The sequence below is a fragment of the Chaetodon trifascialis genome, chromosome 7 (genome assembly GCF_039877785.1).
Source record: "Chaetodon trifascialis isolate fChaTrf1 chromosome 7, fChaTrf1.hap1, whole genome shotgun sequence".
Lineage (NCBI taxonomy): Eukaryota > Metazoa > Chordata > Actinopteri > Chaetodontiformes > Chaetodontidae > Chaetodon > Chaetodon trifascialis.
In genome coordinates, this window is record NC_092062.1 from 19,297,235 (window position 1) to 19,308,315 (window position 11,081).

The following is an 11,081-nucleotide window of genomic DNA, read 5'->3' on the forward strand; positions in this document are numbered from 1 at the left end:
TCCTGCTACTCAAAGTCTCAAAAAAAAAAAAAAAAAAATCTCATTTGTAAAATATTAATCTTGAAATAAATAATAATAAAGGTGGAGTCTTAGCAAAACATATGGCTAATTCAGGACATTTGGAAACTGATTTTTTACCAGCAGAGTGACACATGAGGCTTGTGGTGATAGTGGATTTCTGGCTCTCTTGTGACTTTAACCAGCCTACTCTTCTGATGAGGCACCTCAGGTTTAATTTTCTGGTTTGTTTGCGTGTTAGTTTGTTTTTTGTGAAAGGGAGGATAAATAGTTTCCCATATGTCATGTCATTTCTGACACTTCAGTTTCTTCCAACACAAACCATAACCTCCCAAACTATGAGACATGTCATAAGGCTGTACAATACTATGCATAGAGGGTTTTTATTTATATATTTCTTATCTTTCACTTTCTTTCCTTTGTTTTCCTACGCAACAGATGTGTGTGTTTGTGCGTGCGCACTGTGTTTTGATTGCATTCATGTATGTTCATTCTGCATTTGTGCATGCCTGCTTGTCAGTGTTCGTAGATTAATGTTTGACCTTGTGTCACTAAAAACTTTTAATTGTCTGAGTTCTATTCTTTCTTCCTTCCTCTCACCGTCGGTTAAAATTACTTGAAGTACAACATCAAGGGCCTATCTGCACTGTCACAACCAAATATTATATCCTCTCTGCAGAGGACTTCAGTGACGGAGCCTGTACGCCTCTCTCTCCACTGATGTGGTGAGATCCAGTAGTGACTGGGGAGAAGCCTGCAGCTCAGAGCGAATGTTTCCTGGAGAACGGCATCAGATCAGCCAGAGGGGTGAACCCTGGAGAGGGATCAGACCGAGACGACTAGACAGAGTACTCAACTCAGCAGGGAAAAACTCTCTGAATTTGACTGAGCTTCCAGACAGGATGAGATGTACTGTATACGAGAGGGAGAAGGAGAGACAAGACAGTGCTGCTCAGTCACTCTTATGTTTATTTTGAAGAGCATTTCACTGTGGTTACACATGACATACAGGAACACTAATAAGGAGGAACAAAAAAAAAAAAAATCATAGAAAAAGATACAAAGTAAATCCAGTATTTACTCTCGATGAAGGTTGATGATAAACTCAACTATAGTGCTACTAGTTAAAAAAAGAAATGATCTTACAAAGGCAAAGTCATGTAAAGATGGAGTATGACTTTTTTAAAGTATTTGACTCTGTGTAGCTCCAAGGTATTTGTATAACTGATGAAAACCGACGTAGTGCAATTGTACTGTATCATATTTGATATTTGCAAAATGAAACTTGATTACGCAAAGACAGACTGACCCAGTTGACGATAAAGAGAGGTACAATAGGTGTAATTGTATAATCTTGCACTACCTGTGTTAACATGTAATAGTCAAGGGAAATTGAAACGAACTTTTGAAATGCCACAAAAAAAAGGGAAAAAAAGGTGAGGCACGTTTCCGTCAGGTGGTTTGAAGCGAATACACTTGGCTACGCAAAGAATGTTTCGTCACAGTTTGGCATCATAGTCTGTTATGCATGGCAGTAATAAATAGAATGGATGATGCACAGAAAACGCCCCCCCCCCCCGCGTTAACTAACGCTAACTATTTGGTAGTTTGCTAGCTTATGGCTAATGGGGGAGGATGGTTTGAATGGGTCAGGAGTTGGTTGATATCGGGTGTTTGGTCATTCCGTACGTTGTAAAAATGTTAGCGTGTGTGTGCTATGTACATATTTATGTCTTAAAGTATAATGTAGTGTAAAGCAGCAGTGCTTTAAAGTTGATTCTAGCTTAGTGGAAGCCAGTGTAAGGACTTTAGTATTGGGGTTATACGGTTAGTTCACATTGTGTTTCGGAGAACTCTTGCAGTTTACAGTAATGCTAGTGCAACTGATTAATCTGTGAAGCTTAAAGACTTATTGTTTAAATATAGACAGATTCAAAATACTTCAAATGTGGCATCTTATGGCTTTGATAGCTATCAGTGCTGAAAAAAACAACGCAGAAGTAAAATTAAGGGATTAAGTACTGTTTCATTGTGATTTATAGTACAAGGCTGGAGATAAATTCAGTAAAAGGCTAATGCTGGAATCAAAAATGTATGCATTAGAAATAGGTTCTTTTATCAAAGTTTAGGATTTTATGGTGTTCCTCTGCACTACTTAGGATGCATATCATGTTATTTAGGTGTGTCTCTTCACCTCATGTAAAATAGAAATTTAAGTAGCTTTTTTTTTTAAACTCCACCCCTGGACTTTCTTAAATTGTGAAATCTCAAACCCTCCAATGTTTAACCCAAAATTACACCCTTGTGTCAATCAGTCTGGTGAGTCAAATGACATCAGAATTATTTGGAAATAAGTGTTTCCATCTCCCATTAAGTGCATTAACTCTTTTACAAAAAAGGCAAACACTTTTTTGTGATACCAAGGAAGTTTTTTTCAAATTCTGTTGTCTATCATACTTTTCTAACGCAAAACTTCAAAACATGCATAAAAATACATTGATGGAAGCACGGCTGCTGTGGTGTCTTTGCGTCTGCGTTTTCTGTGCACGCCATTGTTTTTGTGTTCGTAATTGTGACAGCTATGTTAGCAGTGATTTCTTGCTGTCATCCTCTGGGTTCGTCCTCTCCCAGCCATGTCGAATGCGGATGAGGCTGCGGTCCACGCAGGGCAGGAGAATCAGCAGCTTCAGCACAATCACCACAGTAGGCACCACCAGACAGAGCATGTAGGCCGGAGGAGTGTACCATTTGTAGTAAGAGGGGCGGAGGAACTTGTCCCAGCCATACAGGTAGGTGTGAAATGTACAGAAGAACAATGTCAGGTATCCCAACTTGGACTGGAAGAGAAAAAAAACAGACACATACCTTCACACTCTGCTCACTGAGTCTGTGCACATTCACAAATTCACATGACTTGCACTTCTAATGACAGAGCTAATTACTGTGTAATAGGCTCAGTAAGCTGGAATGTGATAGAGTGACCTTTACAGAGGCAAGCATTCGACCTACACTTGCAAGCACTTGAACACACTCATCTGTTTTGTGTGCACAGACGCACACAGAGATAATCCAGTTAATGTAGAATATGGATACACACTCGCAAATTTACAGGCACATACAGTAAATTCATTCCATACACATGAACAAAACCTAAAGACTGTGGATAATTTTCACCCCCAAATTACATTTGATGAATAACTTAACATTTAAAGCACTGCTCTAATTTGGACTGGAGTAAAGGGGAGGGGTGTGGAATGAGAAAATGAGCCTGACATGACCCAGTTACATTTATGAATGAGTTTGTTCCCTGTGGTGAGACCGATTTCATTTTCAATTGGTCAAAGTGGGGAAAAAGGTAAACATTTGTTTCTGCCCAAGTAAAAACAATCACAGTGGAAGCTTTAGCACAGAAATATCACTAACACACTGTCAACAGATCGCTTCCAATAGGAAGTTAGAAACTGCTCTCTGGCCCACACAGCTATTTTCTATCTGGGCTGAAGCACAGAATAGTCCTCATCTGTCATCGCTTGAATCTTGGCTAATGGACATGATGTGAAAATCGTAGCAAATACTTTTTCAGCCAGTATCCACATCCCTTAAAGGTCCAGTAGCCTCTGTAAATTTCCACACTAACTCAACCTCGGCAGCCTAGAGCATAAACAGGTGCAATGCTGCGGCGGCAGTACGCAGAAAATTTCATAATGCACTTTAAAATATCTCCAGCGGGCACATTGTAAGTGGATACCGTCTGAACCTATTTAATATTGTGAGCATGTATCTCTGTTAACTGAATCATCAATCTGGGTGTCATTTGCAGCTTTTCAAGGCCACAGTGTAGAGGTGAGATAATCAGTTGTCCCAAATTAAATTTCCCAATGAGCTTGTTTGTATTCATTTGATCAGAAGCTGGCTCACAAAATATCATAGAAATGGCTCTAAAATAACCGGCAATGTGCTTGTCTGCCACTCAGTTTCCTTTTTGTGGGCTAAGAGTGCCAAATCTGTTGGCTACAAAATAGGTGGCGCCTTTGGTACCTTTCCGAAGATGCACACACACATATACACACATACCGGGCAAATTCCTACAAAATATTCAGTTGACATGCAATAAATACACAATCTTGTTATTCACTAATTCCTGTGAAAACATGCCCAGGCGCAAACATGTGTGTGAGGGGAAAGCTGTTGAACAGATTGCGTGGGAGACCAGGGCCAGCACCACTGGAAACTGTTAGGAAAAATCCCACAGTCTCATTCCTCCAGTTGTGACCGCCAGTAAACAGGATGCAGGGATTCAGCCAAATTTTTATGGGTTGTGCAGCGTCCTGCACAGCTAAAACAGAGTTCTGTATTCTGTGTCCATAACGTATGGGCACGCTGATGCTCATATGCTCCAACACATCCAGATATCCAAATATCATATGACTCAAACACACATTCCAGTATCCACCTGTATGAAGCTGAACTCTCTCCAGCTGAGAGCATTGCTGACGGAGGGGAGAGAGGTGATTCCCAACAGGAGATATAGGCCAAATCCCAGAATCCCCATGGAGTAGTACGAGTCAGTACGCCAGGCCGTGGTGGTGTCGAACACTGACGTTTGGTTCTCTTTGGCCTTGAAGTGACAGAGAGATGTTTATTAACAGTTTCCGTAGCAATGGAAACAGCACAGAATTATCTCAAATCATCTGAATTCATGGTTGTATGTGAATAAGCAACTAGTTTTTAAGCAAACGCAAAAATTTGAATTTATCAAACACTTATTTTCACGCTGTGTGGCTGTCTTACCTTGGAGATTGTGCTGGCAGCAATTTTGAATCTCACATAATATCTGGGGACCAAAATGACAAAACTAAACATCATCATGAGAATTCAGATAGGCCTAACTCTTTCACATAAATGAGGCAGTAGATAGGTAGCACAAGGCATTATAACGCATTATAGCTCCCAATGTTTGGTAATTTGGCTGCACTTTGTGTGGTCATCTTTTTTAGCGCCCATCAGTTCAAAGATCTTGTGGGCTCTTACGGTTCAAATTGTCTTCCTTCTCCCATTTCTTCTATTATGCCTTTTTTTTTAAATTTCCATTTGCTTTATCATAGAGGATATTTTATTACACAACAACAGTAAATAAGATAATGTCAAGAGCAGAAAATGTGTTGGATATTATATGTTGCTTGGATTATGAATGATGTGTCTTTTGGAAGTTAGAATGATCCCTTGTTAGATAACAGAATATTTTTTTCTCTAACTGTTGGTTTGATCTGTTTTTTGAAGGGTGAGAAACCCGAAGTCCACAGTGTTTACCACAGGTGTTTTGTGCATTTTATGTTATGTTGATTTTTAAGTGAGTTGTTTGAAATGTCGACTGCTTGATAGGCTTCAGGTGAAATTGTATTTAATGTTCAATGCATAGCAATGATTTACTGTGAAGTTAATTCATTTCCATTTTGTGTGGAGTCACAGTGATTGATGGTCATGTTCACCTGTCAACTCTGTACGAAATCACAGTGATTGGCGATTTATTTGACCTGCTAACTTACCTGGCACCCGTAAGCAGGGATTGTACCCCTGCATTCGTACACACTGATGAAGGCTGAACATCTTTTGTCCACAACCACAATTTATTCAAACCTGAGCTTTACATCTCAGATCTAAAAGGATGAGTCTGTCCTCTTCATTGTTCTGCAACCACTACTACTGCTATGACTACTGCTACCATTATCCCTTCCAGCACAACCTCTGTGACTGCTACAGACACACATTACACCCTACCAACCCCATAATACACCCACCCTGAGTCCTAGCAGAACACCACATTAATCACCGTAACCATAACCACAATAATCTCCTAGCAACAAACGTCTTATTACTACATGTGATTGGTAATATGGTTTTAAGGTTGTAACTGTTAGACCATTGACCTTGATTAGTTAGAAAAGTTATTTTTTAGCATATATATTAGCATTAACCCTGATAAATATAATACACTATCTTTGTAGTGTCCATGTTACTTTAGGACTTATTAGGTACACATTAAAGAAATGCAGAGCAATACAACAGCCCTGCAACCCAATTTATATCAATGAGGTTAGGTTATATTAGCAATTACTCTCAGCAGTATGCACATTACTCAGCTCAACAGTAGCGCAAACAACAGCATCCAAAATGTACCGCTGTTTTTGCGCTGTTTTTAAACTGTATTACCTGAAGCTAGGTGGTCCTGATAAACTGGACACAAAAGTTACAGTTTTGATTTATCGATTTCACATATGTTGAAGTGTGTGAGGATGTGTGCTACATACCTTATGGGGATGATGAGAGTGTAGAGCACATGTAGAAAAGCAAAGCCAAGTGCTAGCAGTCCCAGCTGTTTCCTGCACAGCATCCAGCGATCCAGCCAGTCTGGGAAACGCCTGGAACAAATACAGTATATTTAGACTTACATGATACAATATTTGATTTATATTGGAAATTGTGAATGTCTGTGCAGGCACTAAATATCAGTGCATCCTTTTTGATTTCTGACCTGAATTTGGTTCCTCTATAGAGCTGAAGGAAGGCAGCTATGACACCAGGCAGGTAACACAGAGACAACATGATGAGGGACACAACAGGAAACACCTGAAAGATGGCAATAAACACATAACCAGATTCATGTTAAAAATGATTTCTGTAGAATACGCCTGAAGGTTAGTTTTAAACGAGGAACAAATGCTAATTTACGAGACATTTAACAGTCTTTACCCTGTTGGCAAGGGACACCATGATTCTGAAGGAGATGTCTTTCCCCTGATCAACATATGCATACACGACATCTCTGATGACCACATAGAAGAAGAAAAAGGTGGTGAGGCCAATGGCCACACGTAGCGGCAGCCTCCACTCTGGGAACAGCTGCAGGGGGAAGTCCTCCAGCTCTCTGGCCGCAGTCAGAGACCCTCTGTCCAGAACAGTGAAGCCCAGTTTGGTCGCGACCTCCGCTACTGCCTGCTTTGCCGCAGCACTGTTTGCACACATGTACACCTGGAACATGAAAACAGCTACAGTCTTTAAGTATTCAAAATGCCCCATGTGATTTGCACACACAATGATGAAAAGGTGGTTTGGACTCGAGAGGATTTTACATAAAAGTACCTGGAGATGCTGTGGCTTCCTGTGTGAAATACTAAATTTAGTTGAAGAAAGCAGGTATGAAGCAACAACAATGCTCAGTCAACACCTATGTGATGTTACTGGTGGTGCTCCAAATGCACCAACACACCCCAGCACATAAACATAGGCCCCTCATCCCCCCACCCTCAACCAACCAATACACATATGCTCCTGTGTGTTTTCTACTGTCCTCTGGGATTGCACCAGATCAAAATGAAACAGAAAAACCCACATATGCTGCAGCTTTGCAGTGCAGAGTGAGAGAGGAAAGCATGTGATGGGAAGCCTAGATCTAAGAGAGACTGTGGAGTTAATTGATTCAAGGATACATCAGAGATGGCATCCACAGCAAAGACATAAGGCTGACTCCTTAGAGTTGGCTTCTTTTACTTGCATTTGGTTTGATCAAAACTTCAAAATGAGTTAATAATATAATTTGGACTGAAACACTTTCCTTTCTGAAAGAGACTATTATTTTTAACTTGTTGGTCAACACCCCACTGAGTGAGCACATCAGAGAACTGGAAAATGCTTGTGGTTTTGTAGTGGAAGAAGAATTTGACAAGTAGTACAGAATAGATTAATTCCAAAATGTCAAAAAAAAAAAAAAAAAAAGAAAAGAAAAGAAAACAAGGTTTCCTAAATAGCAGAAGAAGGAAAGACTATTTGGATACATTTTAAATTTTACTGTGTCAAATACACTTTGCCAACTAAAACATAATTAAGACAGAACATCACAAACAGACACATTCAGTACCTGTCTATTGCTGTCCGAGGGGCCATGCTGCAGGGCCCAGGCAGACAAGGTGTTAAAAGCTTTCACCACATGAGCTCCAGGGATCAGCCTAGACAACAAACAACAAACTCTGTTTTGCTTCATGTTCTGCCATTTGGTGGTGACTCAGACCATATGGTCCATGAGATCTGCCTATATTTTAGGTGATTCGATTATCGCCTAATTTCCTCTTACCTCTGCAGGTACTCAGCATTGGCCTCTGGGTATAGATTCTTCTTGAGGTTGTTGCTGACATCCACCAGCACCTTCGAATCAATGAAATCAGTAGAGTGGATGAAAAGTTAGAAGCTAAGCAATGGTTATGTTACACAAATGCATCTGACTGTGCAGCAAGATACCTTCCCCTTGAGTTGAGGCTCAAGTGTCGCCAGGAAGTCATAGTGCTCTCTGTGAATGCAAAGAAAGACCACACTGGCTGACTGGGCTGCAGCCGCATGGCTCATCACCTGCACAACACACACAAACAAAACAGTATAACAATAGTGCCTGGCCATTAAATGTGTCATCACGCTCAGTAATAACTTGCTGAGCGTGTTCAGTGATAGTTCACTAGTTGAGCATACCATATTGCACAAAAGATGAAAGCAAAACACAGCAGAATGTAGCACACTAAACAAACACAGCGACATGTGCAGACACACGTGCACACGCACATTATCAGTGGCCTTGTCTAGCTCAGTCAACTTTACAAGATAACAACTGCTTCTTTTTTCCCCCCAGCACTAACAATGCACTTTGGCTTTTACTGACACGTTTTTTGGAGTTGGTTCAGGTCCATTGTGGAACTCACATTCTGACACATCAGCTGTCAGTTACAACAACAATCATCAAAAGACGCTGGGGAAAAAAAGTTGAATTCCAGAGTTCGAGAAGACGTCATGTGACGTGTTGTACCTGAGCTCCCTGAGGCACAGGGCCACAGCTGTGAGGTCTGCGGCTGCCGTACACCACCCTGTAGCCAGACTGGAGCAGACGCTGGCCCAGAGAGCGCCCAAAGTCCCCCGTCCCGAAGATGCACAGCAGCTCCTGCTCGGGGGCAGCTGCTGTGCCCAGAGGACACAGCGACACGCTCTCTGGCTTCACCTCCTTTGACATGCTGCTCAGTCTGTCAGTCGACATGGCTTCAGTCCGACACGATCAGTGAAGATATCTCCTGTGAGCAAAATACTTCACCAGGTTTTCTGTCAAAGCTAGACAGTTGTACTGAAATATGACTGAGTAATGTGTCCAGATTCAAGGCAGATGTAACAAAATAATAGTCTTCAAAGTAACAGCTCTGGGTGCTTCTGGAAAAAGGGTCTGCAAATCCGCTGTCTGCCCCTGAAGCCCACGTGTCTGTTCTAGCTCATTTGCTCTCTACACTGAAAGATTTTTCTGTCTCCAGTCAATTTTTGTAATGGCCCATCCCCTCCCCTGGCTCAGGGTGAAGTTTGACTAAACTGGGAAACTCCATCGCCAGAGGTGGGAGGCACAAGGTATGTTTTCTTAGCGCACACTCTGTGTTTGCCTATGACTGTGTGTGCTCGTGTTGGGATGGGAAATTTTGTGGCAAAAATTTCAGTCTTCTTCTGGGAAAGCAGATTACGCAACACTGGAAAACAACACTTTGTTCTTTACGGTCTGCCAAGAAGATGTTTTTCTGGTTTTGCCAAATCACTGCCACGACTGCACACATTAAGAAACACACATAGAGGAAAGGAGAAAGTGAAAGTAGCAGTAAGTCTGAGGACATAATGGAAATGCATCTAAAAATCACAATGAGCTCTCTCTGAGGGGCACAGTGTAAGACAGATTTTTTTAATTACAGTTTATCTAATGTCAGCTGCTCGAAAACAGGATCATTGCAACAGGTTTAAGCATTTACACAGAATAAGACCGAAGCAGTAAAAACAAAATTAGATATCAAACCAGCATCCTAGATTAAGTGCAGGGTAAGACAATTAGCTGACAGTTTATTCATCACAACTGTGAAGCAGTAGCACTGGGTGCTCCACTAACACACTATCTGGTCCAAGTCTAGGTCACGGTATGCACACACACACACACACACACACACACACACACACACACACACACACACACACACACACACACACACACACACACACACACACACACACACACACACACACACTGTGGAATGCTCCCAACCCCCTCCTCTTGTCCTCTTATGTAATCTCCATTATACGACCAAAACATTCACACAACCCACCAAGTGCATAATTACTTTGACATGTGTGCAAAACAAATAACACATATTTTTTTTAGCAGCGGGTCATTTGCTGTGCACTTGGAGTGAAAGAACTCAATCCTTATAATCAGTCACTGACATGGTGGTCAGTGGAGGCACTCACTGATTCATGCAAGCAGGCTAACCCGCCAATTACAGTCTAATCTGCACTCTTGTGTTGGGCCTATGAGTAATTAATGTTCTTAGCCTTGTAACTGAAGTTGGCCTCTGAGTGCAGCCCTTCTTATTTTCCCAGTGGTCCAGAATAGCTCCAGTGTTCAGGGTTGAGGTGAACCACGGGCCTAGTGACCTGTCCTATGCTGTAATTACTCCCTCTGCTCTGCTGCTTTACTAACTGGCCAGTGTGTGCTTGTGTGAGTGTGTGCCTGCATGTGACACAAATAAAATGGTATTATACAAGCACACACGCACACACACACACACACACACACACACACACACACACACACACACACATAATATAATTAAATTTGTCGCTAATCTGGTTTCTTGCGTTGTAATTAGTCTGAGCGAGGGTAGGTATCTATTTTAGAGGCGTTTTTCCTCACATTTGTTGAAATTTTCTTTATGTCTCAACAGCAACCAATAAAAAAATGCTTTAAAAAAAGAAAAGAAAAAGAAATCCTATATCTATGGCTATCACAGGCCTGTAATAAACCCTTCCAATTTTCCCATGAGTAATAGTATTTTAGAATATATATAGTTGATTTTGTATTTTTTATTCTCTTCTGTGTCTACTTTTTTATTCCTGCTACTATTGCTGGGTATTAATAAAGACGCCCTCCCCCCCATCCAGAGTCTCAACTCTGGACTTCTCTCTTATCTTCCTGTTGGCAGCCAGTACCAGTCCATTATTAC

At 41.2% G+C, this 11,081-nt stretch overlaps 1 protein-coding gene across 1 annotated transcript; it reads right to left on the reverse strand.

The window, feature by feature from the left end:
• Positions 1-971: 971 nt before the first annotated feature.
• Positions 972-9,335, reverse strand: LOC139334050 (metalloreductase STEAP4-like). Its single transcript, XM_070966791.1, has 10 exons — positions 8,867-9,335; positions 8,311-8,418; positions 8,147-8,217; positions 7,934-8,021; positions 6,769-7,047; positions 6,551-6,645; positions 6,327-6,437; positions 4,810-4,852; positions 4,472-4,636; positions 972-2,855 (listed from the first exon to the last, which is right to left on the reverse strand). The coding sequence occupies exons 1-10, from the start codon at positions 9,089-9,091 to the stop codon at positions 2,598-2,600; spliced, it is 1,443 nt and encodes a 480-aa protein (XP_070822892.1). The 5' UTR covers positions 9,092-9,335; the 3' UTR covers positions 972-2,597.
• Between the last annotated feature and the right edge of the window lie 1,746 nt (positions 9,336-11,081).